Source organism: Pollachius pollachius (assembly GCF_949987615.1).
Source record: "Pollachius pollachius genome assembly, chromosome: 2".
Lineage (NCBI taxonomy): Eukaryota > Metazoa > Chordata > Actinopteri > Gadiformes > Gadidae > Pollachius > Pollachius pollachius.
Genome location: NC_136935.1, coordinates 5100066 through 5123604, shown reverse-complemented (window position 1 = coordinate 5123604; position 23539 = coordinate 5100066). Strand labels below are relative to the sequence as shown.

The window sequence follows — 23539 nt, the reverse complement described above, 5'->3', positions numbered from 1 at the left end:
CCACCACCACCACCACCACCCCCACCTCCACACCACCTCCACCACCACCACCTTCACCACCACCACCCCCACCTCCACACCACCTCCACCACCACCACCACCACCCCCACCTCCACACCACCTCCACCACCACCACCTTCACCACCACCACCCCCACCACCACCACCACCACCTCCACCGCCCCCACCACCCCCACCTCCACCTCCACCACCACCACCTCCCTCTCTCTCTTCCTGGAGGCGGAGGGGGCATGAAGGACAGGGGAGAGAGGTAGCTGGCTTCATGGCTGGGGAGGGGAGCTCGGCATGGGGGGGGGGGGGGGGGAGTAGAGCAGAGTGGGGTAGTGGGTGGAGGATGGAGAGATGGAGGGAGAGAGAGCGAGCGGAAGGAACGAGACAGAGGGAGAGAGAGCGGAGGTTTTTACGGAGCCTGCTGTAATGAGGGCCCATAAAACAGCCGGCCACTTCAGCAGCAGGAGAGGACAGCGCTGCCCTCCTCCACGCCGGCCACCTGTTAAAGGATTTATTTCCCAGGTCGTCGGCGCTGCTGCCTGCCTGCCCGTCGTCCCCGCGGCACCCCCCCCGTCCTCGGTGCCGCGGGGCAGGAGCCCTGCTGGAGGAACCGTGAGGAGGAGAAGGGAGGAGAAATGAGGACAAGGGGAGGGGAAGTGAGGAGAAGGGAGGGGACGTGAGGAGAGGTGAAGAGGAGGGAGGAGAAGGGGGGAGAAAGTGAGGAGCAAGGGGGAGAAGGGAGGAGAAGAGAGGAGCAGGGGGGAGCAATCCCTCGTCCAAACCTTAACCTTCATCGGAGTTGTTGTTGCTTTTGGCTTTTGCCGGAGATGAATCCCGGGTGCTTTCGGAAAACAAATGGCTTTTGCTTTGAGGGGGGGGGGGTGGAGGGAACCTATAGGGATGGTATCTTGGTCTGCACGAGATTACCCCCCCTCCCTCCCCCCGGCTAGATACCGTACTCTCTCCAGTGGCCGTTACCTCAGCGATGTCACACCCTTAGCAGAAATCACCAGGATGTGCGTTTACCCTCGCTTGTCCACCGCTCCCATATTTCACTTCAGAGACTTCCCCCTCCCGCCCCTCCTTAACTCTCCCCCCTCTGCTTCTTCCCCCCCCCCCCCCCCGCGCCCTGAGGACAGTATGCAGCGGTGGTTATCTGTTTACTTACGGGACCAAAGTAGGGGCCAATGCATTTGCCACAGCCACTGCCGCAGCACACCTGTGCGTGTGTATTTTAGAGGCGTCTCGGAGGTAACATGGTGAGTTATATAGTTATGGTTATACTAACAGCCCCCCCCCCCCCCCCCCCCTCAAAATGATGGTGTCGGAGCCGCGCCCCCTGAGAAGCAGGCTCCGCAGAGCCCTGCCAGGCAGAAGCCGGCCCAGGTCCAGCCAAAACATAATTAAGCATGCTGTCATCAGCGTTCTGCTTCCTTTGCACAAATTTCCTTCCAAGCGCCCAACATGGGAGCAGGCCTTCTTTCCCTGGGCTCACACTTACTCTCAGACAGACACACCAGGAAAACGTGCACGCACACACACACACTCACGCAAATAAATACCCATTTTTGCATGGCACGCACAGACAGACATAAATGCAGGGACAGACACGCACAAAAAACACACACATGTACACGAAAGGACAGACCCAAATGCAGAGACCGACAGACTGACACACGCCCGCACGTACGCATGCACGCAGGCAGGCACGCATGCACACACGCACACACACACACAAGTGCATGCACACAAACACACACACACACACAAAAAAAAAACACCCACATGCATAGACACACACACACACACGCACACACACACACATGCACACACACACACACACACGCACACACACACCATAACATGATTTGTTATCTCACAGCATCACTCCCTATGCACTGCATAACACATTTATCAATAAAGTGTCTGAGGAACAGTACTTTGCAAGCAATCAATAGGATGGAGTCAGGTTTAGAATCCTGCAGTCGTTATTGTATTGCAAACTCCCTCGAAGGCTGCATAAAATATGCCCTGAATATGCTACCCGTGCAAAATGTAGATATTGTACGTAGTTATAATAATAATTATTATTGTTATGTTTCATATTCCCCGGTGGGCCGTTGACAGCGAGGTAATCGACGAGAAACCGGTCTTCCGATAAACTGCTGAGTCGCTCAACTTTAACACCATCCCATAAAGAAACCGGATTATCCCTGATCTGTGCAGTTGTTGCGTGAAATGTTTTGGGAAAGGATGAATAAAATAAAAGACACCAAAAACACAACCTCTCGGGTTCAAACGGAAGTGGGACATTGCCCTCGGCGTACGACACGAGCGCCACTCCCGATTCTTCTCCGTGTTTCATCCCGTTTCGGGAGTGTCTCGCCACGCGATATTACCGCAACAACCTCTGAGATGAATTGAGAAGGTGCCCGCAGAGGTCTGCATAAGAGCAGGCCACTGATTGGACACAGCGCAGAGATCTCCATTTCCCCACGGAGGTCCGCTGTCTGGAGGGCAGCTGAGACCGACCATCACAGCCCGCCGCCCGGGAAGATCCTCCACCCAGAGAGACAGAGAGAGAGAGAGAGAGAGACAGAGTGAGAGACAGAGAGAGAGAGAGACATAGAGAGAGAGAGAGAGAGAGAGAGAGAGAGAGAGAGAGAGAGAGAGACATAGAGAGAGAGAGAGACAGAGAGAGAGAGAGAGACATAGAGAAAGAGACAGAGACATGGAGGGAGGGAGAGAGAGACAGAGAGACATGGAGGGAGAGAGAGAGACAGAGATACAGAGAGAGACATGGAGGGAGAGTGAGAGGGAGACAGAGAGTCATGGAGAGAGAGATACAAAAGGAGAGAGAAAGAGAGAGAGCCATATAGCGAGAGAGACAGAGAGACTTAGAGAGAGAGAGACATGGAGGGAGAGAGAGAGAGAGACATGGAGGGAGAGAGAGACAGAGATACAGAGAGAGACAGAGAGGGAGAGAGAGACAGAAGGAGAGAGAGAGAGAGACACAGAGAGAAAGAGGAAGAGAGAGAGAAAGAGAGAGACATGGTGGCAGAGAGACATGTTGGGATGGAGGGAGAGACATGGAGGAAGAGAGAGAGATAGCGGGAGAGAGAGAGAAAGACAGAGAGAAACATGGAGGGACAGGGACATGGAGAGAGAGAGAGAGTCAGAGAGAGAGAGAAACATGGAGGGAGAGGGACCTGGAGAGAGAGCGAGAAAGACAGAGAGACAGAGAGCGACATGGAAAGAGAGATGGAGAAAGAGCTGAAGAGACAGAGAGAGACATGGAAGGAGAAATGGAGAGAGATGGAGGTGGTAATTAAAAAATGTGCCGCTACGTAAACCGAAATTGACGAAGCAGAGGCATGCAAGGAGTGAAACAAATCTGCTAGCCTAAGATGAAAGAAATGTGGGGAAAAATAAAATGCCTCCAGGCTATGTTGAGGCTCTTGAAGCACACAGCGGTCTAGTGGACTCGGGTCTGTGCTGGGGAATACACGCCAGGCCTACCCGGGGTATATCTTCTACACCATCACGAGCACTGAGTAGATATGGGCTCCTATATTTTAGGTGTACACTATATACCTTCTTTCCCCAGTTTCATAATTGTGAGAGGTGGGATTTTTCGAGTGAAAAACCTTGTCCGTGTCTGTCTGTATTCAGGGGCGTAGCGGACAGACACAGCCTTCAGATAGCCTCCCGACCTGAAATGGCTCTGTGCCTCTCTCGCCAACGCTCGCACTCTCCCTCTCCCTTTTTCCCTCTCCTCATGTTTCTCTATCATTTTCTCTCTCTCTCTCTCTCTCTCTCTCTCTCTCTCTCTCTCTCTCTCTCTCTCTCTCTCTTTCTCATCTCTCACTCTCTCCTTCTCTGTATCTGTCTCTCCATCGCTCCACCTCTCGTTCTGTCTCTCTCTCTCACTCCTCTCTATCTCTCCCTCCCCATCTCTCTACCCCTCGTCTTCTCTCTATCTCTCTCCCGCTCTCTCTCTACCTCTCATCTTCTCTCTCTCTCTCTCTCTCTCTCTCTCTCATCTTCTCTCTCTCTCTCTCTCCCTTCCTCTCTCCATCTCTCTCTCGCCCGCCGTGGGGTTGAGCGGCAGTCCCTGATCCGTGCAGTGCGTGTTGTTCTGCTGCTCTCCCTCATTTCTCCTCATATCCTGTGTTCAGCTTCCTGCTTTGAGGAGGAGGTGCCGTGTGCTCTGTTGTTCTGCCTGGATGGGCTGTTACTGCCTGTCTGTCTCACTGTGTTTCTATCAGGGGGGTGGCTGCTGCTGCTGTTTCAGGATTGCATTTCTGACTGTGTTGTTTCATTGTATTTTTATTCCCCCTGTCTGGCTGTTGAAACTGAGAATACCGGTATTTTAGGCCCGAGACCCGCACCATTTCCGAACTGACTGGAATGACTGTGCAGTCAGTTCACTGGTGGAAAAAATAAAACTACACCAACAACAACCTCAACAGGGATTGTCATGTGCTGCCTGATACTCAAAACAGGATAAAAAAACCACATTTGTTTTTGAGGTATTCTTCTGTGATATTTCGGTTCAGTATAAAACGTTCACTGATTGATTCAGTCTGAATGTGTAATTCTGCACGTACCTATTTCTGTGACATTGTTTACGGACTCCCTGCTTGTATTGCTCTCTCTGTCTCTGTCTCTGTCTCTATCTTTCGCTCTCTGTCTCTGTCTCTTTCTCTGTCTCTCCCTCTCTCTCTCTGTCTATGTCTCTCTGTCTCTCTCCCTCTCTCACTCTATTTCTATCGTTGTCTCTCTCAAGCCTCCATTCTAGTGAGTGTGACACGCACGGCCTCCGTATTTTATTATCACCATTTCGCCGGTTTCGAGATCTTCCTAGACGAAAGCGGGTAACTGGACAGGAAACGCAACGATTGAAAAAACAAAAACACAGACCACCACAGAAAAATCGCAGTGCAGAAGGCAGAAGCAGCACGCATGTGTCATCTGAAATCCTCCAATCACATCTGCGAACCGGACGCGGTTCAAACCGTCTCGGGCGCGTCACACGCGGCTAACGGCGCCGGAGCCGTGCGCAAAACCCAGATGACATCCTTTTGTCGTCCTCGCCGTCGAGCGCGGGTTCACGCCCGGGTAAACGCAGACTGTGTTCCACCCTCCCCCACTGTCCCCCACTGTCCGCTCTCCCGTCCACGTGCGGCTTCGTGAAATGGAGAAAACACGAAGAATGTCAGGCTACGCTTCAAACTGAAATCAGACGCTTTCGTCGGGGGGGCGGCGGCGCCACCTTCAAGGAGTCTTCCTCTCAAAGGTCACGGAGCTCTCCGTAGGCGTGCGGCGGGGACGGTCTGCTGAGAGGCTGAGAGGCTGACGGGCTGAGGGGCAGGCCTGCATGGGAGCGCTCGCCCCGCTCTCGGCGTAATCATTTTTCACGCCGGCGGGGGTTGAAAGAGATGTGGCTGATTGCCTCGCTTCACCCGTGTGATCTGTGCGTTAAAAGCCCCACAGCCTTTTACCCCCCCCCCCCCCCCCACGCGGTGGGAAATTCTTCACTGAGACCTTGCGGCTGTTTTCTTCCCCCTTGGCCTTCGGTCGTCTTCGTCGTCCCCCCCACCCCCCAGCTCCGCCTTCCCACCGTCCTCTTCTCACTCAATTATTACTAAATTGTACTCTCGTTTAATGTGGTGTGTTGATTTTGGCCGGCCGCGTGTTAACGGACCACACAGCGAAGCCCTTCTGCCGCCTCCGTCTCACGCCTTACCCCAAATCCGACTGAAGTTCAGTGGGAGAGGGAGCATGTGGCTCCGATTGCCAGATTCCTTCTGAAGAACAAAATACGGCTCTGTCTGAAAGGGCTGGAGTAATTACAATAATGGTGACCGCGACTGGACCCGAGACGGAGCGAGAGAGACAGAGAGAGAGTGAGAGAGACAGAGAGAGAGCGAGAGAGAGAGCGAGAGAGAGAGAGAGCGCGAGAGAGAGAGAGAGAGAGCGAGAGAGAGAGCGAGAGAGAGAGAGAGCGCGAGAGAGAGAGAGAGAGTTACTCCCTCCTGCTCGCCCTATACAAACACATTCATCTAAGCAAGCACAAATATGTAGGCACGAATGAATGCACTCACACATATGCATGCGCACACAAACACACACACACACACACCCTCCCTTTCCCTTATACACACACGCAGCCGCACATACACACCCTCTCCCTAACACACACACATACACACACACACACTTATCTTACATCGTGTTCCGGGGTGGGTGCTACATGTGGGTGACCGCACTTTCAGCGGCCTCCTGTGTTTGTTGAACATATGGACATGTTGCGCCCGCCTCGCCGATGTCTTCAAAGCCCCCTGAGCCCCCCCCCCATGGCCCCTAAAGAGCCTGGTGCCATTAGCAGCCCTAATGCAGGCCCTGTGAGAGACAGCTGCACTCTGCTATCTTCTGCTTGCATTGCTTATCTGATGGCCCTGACCACCGCAGGAACCCCCACACACACACACACACATGCACACACACAGACAGATGCAGGCACGCAAGCATACGTGCACACAATCGCATGTAAGCACCCACCAGAATACACCCATACATGAAGGCAGATGAAACATGTTTTTCATGTGAATTGGCAAAGACACCCTATTTCATGAGCAACCTCAACAAGATTTTTTACAATCTTGATGTCCTCACATGGTAACGGCAACACAAAGAGAAAGAGAAAAGAGAAAAAAAAACACTCAGCGATTCCAAGGATCCTACAGCATCGACCAGAAGGTCAGAACGTAGACGGGCCGCGTCCCTTTGGACTAGGAAGGCTCCTCGGCATCGCCACCCTACGAGAGGTCAACGTATACGCGGGATAACACACGAAGCGTATGCGTGGCGCGTCCCGGTTTGGCTCGCGACTACAGGCTTCACGTGCGACGCAACACACCCGAGGAGTAATGCGGACGGGCGGTCCCCCCTGACCTCGCGTCCGGAAAAACAGCTCCGACACCAGCCCGCCTGTTTTCATCGCGGCGCCCATCACGGCTCGGTAATGGGATGTAATACAGCGCGGCCGTGACAAAAGCAAAGGAATACATATGGAGATGGGATTGGTGTGGGGGAGGTTAGAGCCCTGTGTCTCCCTCTCTCCCTCTCTCTCTTCCAAGGGAGGGGGAGGCGGAGAGGAGCAGAGGAGAGGTGTGATCCGTCGGGCGAGGGCCCTGATGGCGTCGGGCTTTCTCATCAGTGTCCCACCAGCGGGCCACGTGCATGCGCCGTGCGTCGGCCCGGCTCTTGTTGTTTCCACGCCGACAGGGTTCTGATCCGAACGCCGCCTTGCGCTGCTTGGTATAGCGCCCCCCCCCCCGCGTTGGGATTGTTTTGGGGGGATTCACTGGGAGTGTTTGAGGGGGGGGGGGGGGACGTCGGTTCTTCGGAGCCGTTCTGCCTGTGTGCCTATGTTGCTGACGAGGCCGGTTTACTGTCAATCCATATCCCGCTTTCCCCTCCTGTGGATTATTCTGTGGCGATGTATAACTGCGGTGCCACGTTATAGTGTGTCGTGTGTGTGCGTGTGTATGTGTGTGTGTGTGTGCGCGAGTGTGTTTGTGTGTGTGAGAGAGAGAGTATGTGAATGTGTGTATGTGAGAGACAGAGTGTGTGTTGGTTCGTGTGGGAGAGAGATAGAGTGTATGTGTGTTAGGGTGGGATGGATGGATTGCGTGTGTCAGTGAGAGTGTGCATGCGTGTGTGTTGCCGTCTTTTTGTGTGCCTGAGGGAATGTGTGTGTGTGTGTGTGTCTGTGTGAGACGCTGTCTGTGGGATTGGTGCTCAAAGGTAGGGAAAACATTTGCAGATAATACCCATCTCTATTGGTCCTCTCTGCTGGGGCTGTGAGTTGGTAATGGGGGGGGGGGGGGGGGGGGGGATCCCAATCCCACTGATTAGGATCTCTCTCAAAAAGAGGGTGAATCAAAAAATGATTTCCCTCAGAAACAATCAAAAACACACAAATTGCGTGTTTATTTGTTATTGTTGATGATCGGTTGTTATCTCACTAATTAACACCGAGTCCTCCTCGGAATCGTTTATAAGTTATCTTTAGAGTTACAGTCCATCCTACATCCACATCATCAAACATTCATTAATAACAGTATTCATTAATAACAGTCAATAAACAGTGTGTTTTGAATATAGCGTCCCCATATGATGTCCGACAGACCGCAGAATTAGCCCGCTCCCTGATGGGGGGAATACTTGGCTGTAGTTAGTCGCATTATGTCATTGGTTCAATACAGGACACAACATGAGTCACAGAATGGGCCGTGGTGCATAAGAGAGGAGAGGTTCAGTCCCCTTTCTACCTGTAGCCGGGCGTGGCTTAAGAAGAATTGAATTTTGTAATTCCCCCCATCTCTCCACTCTGCCCTAATCAACAATAGCATTCCTGATAGGAAAACTATCTTAACACGCAGGCATGTCGACACAAACACGCGCGCGCACACACACACACACACACACACACACACACACACACACACACACACACACACACACACACACACACACACACACACACACACACACACAATCACAAACCCATCCCCAATCTTGAAAGCAATTTATCAGACACTATTTATAGCTTCTGTATCTCCTTATCGGCTGTCCCACCAGTGTCACTGATCACTGTGGACACAAAGCATTGCGTTGTTAAGGGACATGAGGAGTAACACTGGGGGGGGGAGGAAGGATGTAGTGTGACGTGTTTTTGGTTGGTCCTTTTTGCTCTCTGTATCGCTCTCCTTTCCTCTCCTCTCTCTGTTTCTCGGTCTCTTTATCTTTCCTCACACACCTTCCCTCTCTTTCTCCTCTCCACTCTCTCCTCTAGTCTCTCTCATATCTTTTTCTCTCCTCTGTCTCTCTGATATCCCTCTATTATCTCTCATTCTGTCTATCTGTCTCTCTCTCCTCTCTCTCTCTGTCTATCTCTCTCTCTCTTCCTCTGTCTGTGTGTGCGTCTCTCTCTCTTGCTCCCTCTCTCGCTCCCTCTGTGTCTCTCTCTCGCTTCCTCTTCCTTTATGTCCCTCTCTCTCCTCTCTCTCCTCCCCTCTGTGTGGACTCTCTCTCTCTCTCTCCTCTCCTCTGTGCGTGACTCTCTCTCCTCTCTTCTGTGTGTGTCTTTCTCTCCCCTCTCTCTCCCCCCCTCATCTCCTCTGTTTGTGCCTCTCTCTCTCTCCCCCTCCCTCTCTCTCTCTCCCTATGTGTCTCTTTCTCGCTCTACCTCTGTGATTCGCTCTCCTCTCCTCTGTGTGTGTGTGTGTCTCTCTCCCTCTCTCTCTCTCTCTCCCTCACTCTCGCTCTCCCTCTGTGTCAGTGTGAGATGCTGCAGCCCCCTACAGCTCATTGTGTTCTCTGTACCTTCCTCACTGTCAGCGAGTTGTTCGGCTCCATGGCAAATGTTTGGATATGTGATAACATGGTCTCCGCCCCCCCCCCCCCCACCTGCCCTATTGGTGTGGTGCCAGCTTACTATGGCTTTGAACCTGAGAGGGAAAAACAGCAAAAAGAACAACTAATATATCCCATTAATACTTCATGTCATTCATGTCCGTTAAAGTTTTAACGATGCATGCCAGTTAACCCCCCACACACAAACTCCCTCACACACACACACAAAAACACATGCACACGCATGCACACATACACCACACACACACACACACACACACACACACACACACACACACACACACACACACACGGCTCTAGTCCACCATCATCTCTTGTTGGAGGGAATCATTTCTCACCTCTCCAACATCCTAGTGGGTGGTGAGCGTTCGGATGTCCCAGGTGAGGGCTAAGCTGGTAGTGGGTGACAAGTGACTCCCAACCACACACACACAACACACACACACACACACACACACACACACACACACACACACACACACACACACAAGCACACACACACAAACACACCCCATATGCAAAGTACTTGAGTTATAGCTCTTGAAAATCGCTGTATAAATGAATTATTTATATAGTTATATGTCTAATTACCTGAATCATTATTAATATTATTATTATTATTATTATCATAGCGACTGCCCAGAGCACATTGGATAACCCTCTGAGAGCTCCAAATCTTAGCAGCGGTGATTCAGCAGCGGCAGCACGAGGTAGAGACCAACACAATCACACCCGGTGCTATTTATACCACCGGGCCTAACCCTTATTTAACCAAACACAGACCTTAATGCGCCTTCGGTAATTACTGTCATTAGGATAATTCGGAGAGCAGGAGACACATGTTGCCGAAATCAGGGGTGTGTTTAATTTATCCACCCGGCATTGTCTCCTGCCATCAGATCGACGTCGGGGCACACCTGTCTTAATTGAAATAGGGTTTTATCCCCAGCGTCTGGGAAGGGGCCACTTTCACTTTTGCTTTCGCTTTCATTTATCTCCGCCACCGCCACTGCCACCGCATCTGTGTGTGAGGCATGGCGGCGGTGTAATGTGCCGGTGGTGGGGGTGGTAGTGGTGGTGATGGTGGTGGTGGTGGGTGGTTGTGGTGGTGGGTGTACACCTGCCCGACACACCCAGGGGAGATTCATGGAGCTCGGCACGACGCAGGGGGAGAATGCAGATACAGCCTCAGAAAAATGGACTGTGGGGTTCTATCATCAGGGATGTGGAAGGTTTTTATTTTAAAAGGCAGGTGTGCTATGTACTGCTAAGGCCCTGTTTGTTTGTGTGTGTGTGTGTGTGTGTGTGTGTGTGTGTGTGTGTGTGTGTGTTTGATTGTTTTTAAATCAAATCTGGTGTAGTAGCGCAGTGTATTTCTTTACAGTTGACATTTTTAAACCCCACCCTGTAACAGGGCACCGCGGCGGCTAAGTCGTTAGCAAAATGCTGCATACGCAGCCACACATAACCCATTAGCGAGCTAATGTGGCAGTTTTCACTACGAGACCCGTCTGCCTCGGTCATGTAAACCCAGGCACAAACACCAGTGAAGCACTCCGAAGTGAAAAGACTTACCATTTGAGCCAGAGTAATACCAGCCAGATCTCTTCGGCATTATGGTCTGTCGAGTAGCCGAAGCGGCTCTTATCGACACCACGAAAAATACAATGTCTGCACTTGTAAAATGAGAGCCAAGCACGTTTTCTGTGGGCGCTGTTGTTGTCAGGGCTCTGGACATTCTTTCCCCCAACTAATTGGAAAACACCCAGCCTTCATATGTAACAACTAGACTCAAACGTTATTTGTTGGATCATTCTTTAAATGGCATTCACTTGTTGGAAAATGAACAAGACAATAATGAGAACCCCATTGCCATCTACAGTGAGTACTCCTAGAAAGGGGCACATTATATTATCTGAATATTATTATATAATATATAATTATATTATCTGAATATTATTTTCCATTTACTTCATGTATCTTTCATTCTTTCATGAATATTTGAATACATAGCTACTGTTTCATGAAATCACCTTACTTAGAACAAGCATATGATGCTTCACAGCTTTAAAGATATAAATACTGCCACCATGTAAATAATGTATTTTGATGGCGTGCATCCGGCCCGGGTACCCCAGACACAGGAAGGTGCGGTCGCGCATGCCTGCGTGTGTATGCCGCTGGTGTACATGCCTGTGTGCGTGCGTGCGTGTGGGGCTGCTGTTGTTGGGCGAGCCCTACCTTCTGTCTTCTCCGTGCTAAAGCCACTTGTGTATTCATACGTCACCAGACCAAGCATCTGACAAAAGCCCCGGGAGGGAGGGGGGGGGAGAGGAGAGGAGCGGAGAGGAGAGAGAGGAGAGAGAGAGAGATGGAGAGAGAGAGAGAGAGAGAGAGAGAGAGAGAACCAGGCACAGAGGAGAGAGAGAGAAGCGAGAAAGAGACAGCCAGGCTGCACAGAGGAGAGAGAGAGAGAGAGAGATTGAGAGAGTTAGAGATGGAGAGAGAGAGAGAGGAAGAGGGCGGCCCGCTGCACATTGCCCAGAGCAGCGTCGCCCGCCAGCAGTTCCAGGCTTAGCAGGAATGTTGCAGGGAGCCCAGAGCTCCAGGAGAACGACATCTGGTGGGGCTGCTGGTTGAGTTCCCTGTCCCCCCCCCCCCCCCCCCCCGCCCGTCCCAGCAGACGCCGCCCGGACCACTCTTACATGGCACCCGAACACGGCAGCACTAAGGTCACAGCTTGATCACTCGCATCCCTTGCCAGTGCGCCACATGCAGACGATGTACGCTGCCGACGTTTGCGTTGGGAGACGCGCGCACACGCCGAGGATAGACATGAAATACACGCGTTCACGGCCGTGTGTTTTTTATTTTCCCTTTCTGTGTACTGCTGCTCACATGACAGCAGGAGATGTTGTCTCTACAAATCACCGTCTGGAAGGCGTCTTGTGAATTTATGGATGCGTAACCGATAAAAAATGATATATATAAATATAACTGTAAATTATTTATTTATTTTGACGGCGAATGTTAAATAACACGTCGTGTTTTCATTGCGTTTGTGTTTTTCTGCTTGGTGTGTGTGTATATTTCTTTTGAAGTCCTATGAAGATCCCACATTAGACTGTGTATGTTTTCATCACTTGGAACCTTGTTCCATTGCACCATGTTACATAATCTCAATTGTCTGGACAACCCCTGCTTCTGTGCTTTGGTCAATAACCTGCTCTCTCTCGCTTGGCCCTCAGCCAACCTCCTCTGGGAACTATTTAATTCTCCTCTCTAACTACCAACACAAACTCGGTGCTTAATTCAACACACTGTCGAACACCCAGTTAGCATTCATAGCCCTGTCTGTTGGACTGGATTGAGAATCTTTTTGGGCCGCTGTTTTAATTGCAAATGTTAATCATTCTGCGCACAAGAATCATCTCACTGCCATTTTTATCGAAGCACATTCAGTTTGTTTCAGTATCCTTTAATGTGCTCTATTTTAACAATTTATCACCAGTGAAGGGAGTACGCTAAAAAAAAACAACCCACACGGCAACTTTTTCGCTCTGAGCAGGTTGAATCTGCTTTACCAGAGAATGATCCACAACAACCACCCCTGCCTCTTGGCATGTTGTCGGTCGCCCCTGTTTGGCTAAACGCCCCCATGTACACACTTCATTTAGCCGTGCTCGGCGACAGCTGTATGCATGCGGAGAGTGTGCGGACGAGAAATCATCCCGGGACGTACTTCATTACTATAACCATGGTCGCCGGTTCAGCCATCCCTGAACAAACACACTAGAGTGGTGAAAGATGGCCTTTCATCCATGCTCTGTCGATAAATATTCTTTATTTTAACCGTGACGCTGCCAAGCCGGTTTAAATTTCCCAGTGTGAGCTGTGCAGTTGTTTTGGTATGGGGAGGAGGAAGCCAGTTAGGAAGCATCCCTCGAGTGACCTTCCTGTATTCCGATGCCTTTCAAGGAGCAGGCTGGGGGGCGTCTCGCTCGAGAATGCCTTCAGGCTGTGGACATATGAGGCCCGGACACGGTAACCCCGGGCTGTTTACCCCATCCACACCGTGTTGTGTTAGCATCCATGCTAACGACGAAACGTCGTTAGCATGGATGGCGTCGGGTCCCACGCGGCGAACACGAATCGCTCCAGAATGCCCACGCCCGCGTGTTTGGCTCATGTAGCGTAACTACCTCCGCGCGCCTCCCTCCTGCTTACCTCGTCAGCCGCTGATGCCGTCTGATCGCACTCATAACAGCCGTGAAATTATGTCGTGCAGATGGCCCGAGCAAGGGCAGACCGGAGACGTTGGGGGTCATTTCACGGCAGCCAGCAGGGTGGGGTTGTAGGGCTGGCAGGTTGGGCTTAGTCGATGCGGTGTGGATGGTATATGGTCATCGTTTACATACTGTAGGTATCGGGTTTTTGATTGATTTAGTATTTTTGCCACTAAACAGTCAGTGTGTGACTGTAGTGACTACATAGTGCCAGAAAACATATTTTTAGATCGTAAAGATATTTTTTTAGATATCTTATTTACCAAAATAAGTTATTTGCATTCAGTTACTATATAATTGGACGTTAAGACAATAGGCACATTTTAGATTCTGTGTTATGTAGTTCAAACTTTTGCACCTTATAAACTTTTGCACCTTATAAAAGCTAAATATCAAGTGAGTGAAACAGCTTGAAAAATCCATTAACACAAGACGGGAAAATTAAGTTAGGTGGTCAACGGTCAGTGGTCGGTCACTAGGTTTAGAAGCCGTCGAGCGTGCCTCAGGGATGGGAGTGGCTCATTGGGAACCACCAGCACGTCGTATTCATGTTCGAGCATGTTAATATTGAATGTAAGAAACAACAAAAACCAAGAAGCCATCGTTTATTAACCTTTTGGTTCGATGATGAGGCCCCTGATTTAAATAACAACAGGTGCTTCACACAATGTGTATTTCTGCTCAGGTTTTCTTAATATTAATTTTAACACTTTGGAGACGTGATCTCAACCATTTTTTAGTAGGAGTGAATCCTTACTTGTTTTATTTTTTTTCAGTATTTTGGTGCATAATATAGGAATAGTTATAAAAGTGGATTGATAAAATATCACATGCAGTACATCAAGCTGCATTTTATGTAATTCATCAATCTATTCCGTCCTTCTTAATTAAATATCTGTACAAACCGTGTTCTCATCCAAGCTCCATGGCACACTTAGAATATCTAGGATGAAACACCTTCACAGCAGATTTTCACAGGGATTACTCCCAGAATTCTTTGCACTATTTTACCATAGGTCTTCAGGTTCAGACGTGTATGGATGGTACTGCAGAGAGGCACACACAAACAAAACACAAACCATGAGATATCTTGCATGCTATATCAGGGCTTTAAAAGCTGTGGAGAACTCGACTGCGACCACTGCAGTGAAGCCAAACTATAGAGGCCACATTAAGAGTCAGTGGTTTCAGCATCAGTCATGCAGAAAGTAGTGTCCTTATCGAGACACTAAACTCTCAAGCACAAGAAAAGCTCTTGAAAAAACAAATAATCCATAATAATAAGCCACTCTCTCCCGAAGAGATTCTGGGTTACCCAACAAAGAGGCTTAATGCCGTGCCAGCACTTAAATACAATTTTGGCAGAATTTCTTAATCAACTGTACGCCATTACTTGCTTTGTTGATTTTTAAGCGTGGAACACTGTTTCCACCGGGGAGCGCGTCAGCAGTGTGATTATTGCCTGCTGGTTTGGAATTGTAATGCTGGGCACACACTAGACTATTTTCTAATTGACAAAACGTGAGAAATTGGTGTACAAAACGATAGATTAAGATACATTTAACAGTTTTGGTAGTTTAGTGTGTGGAAGGAAATTATTTGACAAACACAGCACACCACACACTAACCAATTCCATTCCACAACCCAGGCCAAAATTTTAAAACCGAAAACATCGCCAATCTAGGGCGAAAGATTGCTTCAATTGTGTGTAGCATTATCAACATATCATGGTTCATATTTTGACCTCTAGAGTGGGAACAGCATCGAATTAGAACCATGATAATACGGTTTGCTGCTGCCTATTGGAGTTGCTTAGCAGCTTCATGGCCGGTAACAGTACACACACACACACACACACACACACACACACACACACACACACACACACACACACACACACACACACACACGCGCGCATGTGCAACAAAAAGGCTCTCGTCGTCCTTGTTCCACTTCATACAATACTGCACTTCTGAAATTCTTATTCACATTCGTTGCATGTTTTTACCAATGTTTCTATTGGTAAGAGAGTAGTATTGAAGTTTGAATCTCCTTGAATGAGTGCCTTGAATACGGATGGCCATTTGGAAGAGTCACTTTGTTTGCAGACTTCTTTATTATGTCCATATTCTTTAACGCAGATGCATTAAGACGCACTTGTAACTATGTTAAAAATAAGTACAGGGGAATCACTGTCTTTGTGTATGCCTATTTCTCAATGTTAATCCTTAATGAATCATCTCTGCCTCTCTCTCTTTCCTTCCTTACAATACACTGTCTAACTCTCAACTGTTGCTGAGCATACAGTAGTATTCCATTGTGTATGCAACGGATCCCTCTTTCTGCTTTTTTCATACAATCACACACCCATTTCAAATTTGGCCTCAGGCAATGAAATCGTACTTCCTCGTTTGCGTATACAATCTCCTCTATAGATTCACATGTGATTGTGTTCTATACAGGGTTTGTTTCGTGGGTTTTGTCAGGACATTTCTCTTAATTCCTGCAGTTATCATGCAAGCAATCAGTTTCAGGCCCCAAACAGAGGAACACTGGTAATCCATCACCATGGTTTATTCCCCCGCTAGGATAGAGATTTATGTGCCTATCGTATGGAAATATTGCAGGAATAATTTTGTATATGTGTCTGCATGTTTGTGTGTTTTTTCCGCACAGTGAAGGCCCGCTGATACAGTGATGTATGTCTGCCAGGTCTAAGAGAAAGCTGACGATAAAAGCAGATGATTGTACACATAAAGGGAGAAACAGCCCAAATAACCGTAATGGATGAATTATCTGATGGGGATTTTTCATCTTGCTAAAAGAGAAAATGTGGGTTTTGTTTTTTTAATAACAAAGACCATATCTGTATAATACATGGATTCAAATGCATGGGAATGCCTGAAACAACTAGCTCTTTAGCTCAGAAATGCATTCGCCGAATCCTTTAGAAAAATAATCGTTGGCTTAAGAAATGTGCCTGAAAATGATTTTATGCTTTTATTTTTTATTTAAACCAAAAAATACCTGTTTCCAACTTCACACCCTTTGTCATCAATGATGTCAATTCTAATTAAGGGTTTAACTTTTTTCTTTTTTACCGCTCGACTAATGGAGCAATCACTTGTCATTACAAATATATCCATCACATTTCTTCAAGTAACAACACGTCACAACAAATTGTTCACTCCAGCCTACGTTCCCGACACCACCCCTCCTAAACTGGCTCTCCAGACGGAGTACCATTTCATACCGAGCCGTATCTACAAAGCGAAAAACATGTCTTTCACCTTACTAAAACTTTGCTGTACAAATATATCTTTGACGTGGAAGTGTTGCAGGTGCGAAGGGGAAACATGGGCACTGGCGAGATAAGAACTGTTTAAATTTTCATGAATTCACTCCGCAGTCTGCGTGCTGGCGTTCGGCCACTCTCTAATTGGCATGTTGCCGTTCGTGTCGTGAAGACGCTCATGAATTATGCACGAAAAGCACAAGCCCACCACGTGCCCCAGTATGGCCATATTGTGCAATGCAATCTCCAGTGGGGATATGCTGCCGAGAGAGACAATACTTTAGACAGCCGCGGTCTCATTACAGTACAACCTCGCCATAGTTCGGCAATTCAATAAAAGCATCTTGTTTCTTGAAGTGTAAAAAGTTGACCTCTCGCAACAGTGGCCAGGTCCACTGGATGGTGGCTGGCCCCGATTTGCGTTTCATCACATTGGCCCAGATCCAAAATTTAATCTTTTAATGATTCATGGTCAAGTGGAGAAGGGGATAAAGCGTATGTGCTGGACAAATCGCCAAGCAAAGGGTGGAAGCTGAACTGGGAGAAACTGTGTGGTTAGTGAGAAAGTACGGAGGAAAATAGCTGTTGTCTCATTGCGTTTGACTCAAAGCCCTTTAGCTGGGCTTCTCTTTCCCCTGTCCACATATAACCCGACCCTAAATGAAAGTACCTACGTAATTCAACCAGGGGTTTATATATACAAAGAGTATTAACTGATTAATATTGTATAGGCTATAAATGGTGATTTATGCGAAATGTAAAGCCAAATCTTTTAAACTAATTAAATTCCCTCTCTCTTATACCTTGAAATCTTCTGAATATGCTGGGTGCACACAGCAGTGCCTAATATTATTAATTACAGCAGTAACATGGCATCGCACCACTGAGTTTATGACCTTAGTGATTCATCTTAGGTCGGCCACCACTTTAAAATACAAGTCTATGTTAGGAAATACCCTAACCTTATTTAGTCAATTACTTTTTTTATGATCATACATGTACTCATCGTGCTCAGAATTTAACTGGGGTGGATCTTGGCAGTTCATCCTTGGATTAACATACTTTCCTTTATTTTATTTATCTGTCTCTTGTACATTTTGTTTATCTCTCTTTTTGGCTTTTTCGATATATATGGATGTTTCTGCAATCCCGTTTTTGTATGTTTGTTGTTGGGTCTTTTGTATTTTGGGGTTATTGTTGTTCACATAAAGTAGGCCAGAGTAAGTCAGCCGGAATGTGAAAGATTATGTTGCTGTCAAGCCATGTCTTGGAGTCGCTTATTTTCCTTTCATCAGCCCTATGATTCAATTAAGGAACTGCATTTCTCCCAATTCAGCCCAGCAAGGAGGTCCCTGATTGACAGGCAGATGCATTACTATGCAGGGGGAGGGCAGATATATGAATATTTGAATAAGTGGCATAAAGTGATCTCGAAACTCATTTTCAAATGGTCCTTTGCTACTGTTTTATTAATCTTATAGAGAATGTGTTTCTAAGGCTGCAGGCTTGGCCGTGTCTGGGCCATTGACTCATTGTAAAAGTATTGTTAGTGCTATATTTTGTATGCCGTTGTTGCAATAACATTATTTTGTGGCGATTATTATATGAGCAACCAAAACCAATTTATAGGTCAAACATCAAACGTAGCAAATATGCACACACAGGCTCTTGAGTTTGAGGGTCAGTTGAAGTCATCGTTGGTCTCTTTGTGGTCCTCTCCCTCTCTCAGATGTGATCCACACTGTGGGGCCTATGGCGAGAGGTCGCGCCGGCCCTTCTGAGAGCAGTGACCTCAGCGCCTGCTACCAGAACTCCCTGAAGCTACTGGTGGACAACAATCTGACCACTGTGGTAAGTGCTGCTGTGTGGCGGAAAAAGGTCTGTGGAGTTTCAAAGCGGGGGAAACTTTTATTTTTTGAAACAGTATAATTTTGGTAAAAGGCTTTTAAATTATCGATGTCTGATGCGATGATAAGGGTACATGACATTATGCGCACAATCACAATCACAAATGTACAATTCAATCAACCTTGGGGAACACCATCATTCATTGTAACGGGTTAAAAAATACAAATTAAATATTTTAAAAAGAACTTAACCAATTCAAACGCAAAGCATATTCATTAAAAGCATAAATGTTATGATCAGCGATATTTAATTTTTCAACTATTCATGTCCTTGTGTATTTGGCATAAAATGGTAAGTAAATGTAGACGTGTTACCATTTTTGTTTATTTACAATCTCAGCAGTGTCTCGGCACAACCAAGTGTAAAAAGTGCCTGCCAACTGTTTGGTTTTAACCTGGTTATGTTATGAAATACGTAAAAACATTAATTTACTTAGGATCTATTTAGTATATCAAGAAGATATAATGGTCTCAGCCTAATTATAAAATCTTCCTCATTACAATTGTGCGGGTTCCTCCTAGTAGTGTGTGATGCAGCAACAGAAGTAGCTGCAAACATTAGATGTAGCTCACTTTTACGTACAACTTAGATTAAGGGAAGGAATCAGGATCTATCAATGTTTATTCAGGACACAGAATTCCTTCCATTGAGCAAGGCATGTATATTTATATATATTTATATATATATATATATATATATATATATATATATATATATATATATATATATATATATATATATATATATATATATGTATTTATATATTTTGCTGAGTCTCCATAATATAATACACTTTGTCTTAAAGCAAACATTTTACATTTAATTTACATAATGCTGCCTAAAACTATCTCTAGTGTATATACCCCTGCATTGTTATTACCAAGAGATTATTAACTTCACTGTGCCTAATGAACTGAGGAAGAAACACATTGCCATGGTGAGAAATGATGTACACACTAAATCTCCTTAATACCCAGTATTAAATCAAATGCTCTTTGATCTGGTTCAAGTTTAAATGAGTGACACGTTTAAGGCAGTTTATTCTAACTTTTGAGATGCATTCACCTCTGTTGAGAGGATTTCCAGTTCATTAGGCTGATTAAACTTTATTTAATGAACTACGAATAGTTTGTTAACCCATTTGTGCCGCGCAGCAGCCGGCACAAATGGGTTAAGTAAATAATAAAACAAATACAAACTGATGTCATGAATGCTCAAAGATACAGGGTAAGTAAATCGTGGAAAATGTGTGTGTATATATAATATATATATTTAATATTGGCTCTTAACATTTGTAAAATGAGTCCACCACCAATAAAATACATTAAATCTCTTTGGTAAACCTTTCAAATCAATGACAAAAATCGCAAGCCCATGTCTCCTACAAAACTGTAGATATTTGCAACGTTTGATGTAGATGTTTACACTTGCCTATATTTCTATTCATTATTTTTTCTTTTACTCCCAAAAATGTTTTGGGGAAGGGTACTTGCTTGAAATAGCGCCTAAGAAGCGGTACATTAAACCAGTTTAAGAACCACTGGATAAGCAATACCCCAGACCACAACTGATCACAAACCAGTCAGTCATACCCTTTTCTGAGCCTAAGCCTCCAGACAGTGCTTTGCATGTGATCCATCCTGGTGCCCCATGGTCTGCTGTTGATCTACCATGAAATGGTAAACAAATCAGCACTGCGACCAAATAGCCTTGAATCAGCTCAGCTCCAATCAATAGACCCAGAGGCTCATCACAGGCAGATCAATTGTCATATTTAATGGCGATAGGGAAAAAAACGACAGAGCCGGTCTCAATGCGGACGGCAATGACAACTTAGTAATTCCCCTTTGTGAGTCTGCTTGCTTATTCCCGGGCAGAAAGTATAATTGTGACATTTATTCAGATTAAAGAAATCACAATCTATCCTAATTCACGCTCTAGAGTGAATTACTGTTTTGCATTAGCGGTTTCTGCATCCTTCAATTTAAGTTGAGGAGGAATTGAATGCCCAGGGCCAGCCTGGAGCTCAGATCAGAGGAGAGGGCTACCGATGAGAACAAGGGCCTACGGCTGTCTTTAAAAAGTCTGCCCACCTCCCTTCCACATCCTCCCTCCACGTCACCTTGCAAACCCTCTCACCTTTGTTTTGCGGTACGCGCGTTCCAAAGATGTCTTTAATTTCAGCCCTTGTTTCTGTATCCAACTCTCCTGTGATAGCGGTTTCCTGTCATTCGGGTGAGCAGGGTTTCAGTTGATTCCTTGTCTTTGTTTTTCTTCTGGGAGCTGGCTGGAACCGCTCTAATTTATTTGTACAGCTGCTTTGTTCCGAGCAGAGCTCTCAGTGGAATCAGCGGGGCTCTGTGATTGACTGGCCTTGTAGGACGAGACCAGTCATTATATTTGTCTGAGTTGCAGTTCTTTTCGGCCTTGGTACAGCATCTGCGAACGGGACGTGGCCTTTGCTTCCTCCAAATAAGGATGTTGCCTTGATTTCTTTCTGTCTCGCCTGTTCTGATATGCAGCGAGACATGTTGAGTGTGGGCTCCGGCCTTCTCAGAGCTCTCTGAGCCAGGGTCTTAGCAGACATTCTTCCAGCGTCAGGTGTGTTCGGGTTTCAGTCATACGATCGGCAAACAGGTTATTCCAACGTACTGGAGGCGCTTGAACGCTAAGCTCTGCAGCGTGGGGGGGGGGGGGGGGAATGATTGAAGCTAGCCAACAAATGCTAATAGTGGTTTCAGTTGACCCATATCTTTAGGATATCTGTATCTACAATTTATTATTGTCTACAAAATCGGTATTTTAGAATAAAATAACCTACTTTACCCTAAAGTAAATTCTGATGTTACTATCAACGTATCTCAAATATGGCATCCAAAAGAAGCAGTTTTTGCCACATTCTGTATAGCTTAGAGTTCAGAATATAACTTATTGAAAGGGAATATTCTCAGTAGTCTGCCGGTATATTCCTAAAACGTGTTATTTTTTCCTACGCTACGCCGATGCAGAAGCAGATGTGTGTTTTTTCTTTCCCCCATTGAATTGATGTGAGGTAGAACTGCAAGTTCAGAGCCTTACTGAGGGATGGCTTTCAGATGAAGAATGATGGTCGGCCTGAGCCAAGGAAACCTGCCATTTAACCCCCAGACCAGGCATTTGAGGGCTATCTGGAAGCTGTCTGCTCCAGCCTTCAACAACCTCACTCTGTCTCTGTCTCCAGCCCAGCATCAGAGGGTTCGATTGGAGTCTGTCCTCTCTTCCTGCACTGAACAGGGGGGGGGGGGGGGGGGGAAACGATTGCAATGGAATGAGTTTTAAAAAGAACTACAAAATTGGGCCCAGAAGAGTGTGTTTCTCCGCAGCCAGTGAGGGCAGCCTGTCTGAACTCTCTCTGTAGCTCTGGATGACCACGGCCCACCAGCCAGTGCACCCACCCCACCGTCCGGGTCGTGAAACACCCCCCGAGGGAGCCGTGCTGCCCGGGAACAAAAAAAATACATGCAGCAGCAACATGGGCGAGAAGCCCTGGCTTCTCCTCCCTCAAGCCGGCTGCCTGCGTAGCATTTCCAGAGGAAATTGCGGTGAGGGGAAAACCTACAGCCGAGGCTGGGCCCTGATTTGGACCGGTATGAGTTATGATAATAACCCTGGCTTGTCGGTCGATGGCAGCCAAGCCGCTCCAACAGACTGTCAATATTTTCTTGTGCCAGGACACAATAAATAGGTCTCATCATGGGTGTGCTGATATATGGAGCATGCTGTGTTATTATGGTCCATTTGGAAAGGGCTGGCCGTTTTGGGGAAACGCAATACTCAGCATTGCCGCGCCAGTGAATGGGCCGGGAAATGAAAGAGAAAGACTTTCGGCGATGGTGTTGATGTCTTGAGGTGGCACTCGGTGTGACAGAGAGGCATATTCAAAATCTCACTGGATAAGCTTGAAAGGCTGATTTCAAACTTTGACTCAGACCTTTCTTTCACCCTATCCCCCCCCATGACAGCATGATTGCCTGGATATCCTTTCCTGTGTGTGTGTGTTTTGTGTGTGTGTGTGTGTATATTTGTGAGTGTGTGTGTGCGCCTGTGTGTGCGTATGCATGCACATGCTAGGCTTGCACACATGTCAGTCTCTGTTGTCCTATGGATGTGTGAGTATATGTGTGTGTGTGTGTGTGTGTGTGTGTGTGTGTGTGTGTGTGTGTGTGTGTGCAAGCCTGTGTGTATGTATGTGTGTGTGCGTTCATAAGCACATGCTTGCACACACATGTCCGTCTCTGTTGTCCCATGGATGTTTGCGTTGGGGAGGCCCTGCGTTCTCTGGATCATACATGGCATGCTGTACATGCATGAGAGGAGATGGCTCGTGTTGGTCTTTTGCCTCAGTTGGTCATGGTATGCTGCTTCAAATCTCCTCCGTCTGCAGAGTCTGTCAGGTAGAAAGCTGGGAGACAGACTGCGTGGGGAGGGGGACACCAACACACCATCTGGAAGCCATTCAGCCCTCAGTCCAGGCCTCACTTATTCCACCGCTCAAAAATGAAACATAGTTTGACAGTAACCCTCCCGACAAAAGACACTGCGTTAACTTAAAGCA

General features: G+C 47.2%; 1 protein-coding gene across 2 annotated transcripts in view; it reads left to right on the top strand.

Annotated features, from left to right (window-relative positions):
* Positions 1–23539, top strand: part of macrod2 (mono-ADP ribosylhydrolase 2) — a 403152-nt gene that overhangs the window by 251892 nt on the left and 127721 nt on the right. For both annotated transcript variants that reach the window (XM_079730230.1, XM_079730229.1), the window contains exon 6: positions 18767–18888. In XM_079730230.1, coding sequence (XP_079586356.1) covers positions 18767–18888 — 122 coding nt within the window. The remainder of the gene's footprint in view (positions 1–18766; positions 18889–23539) is intronic.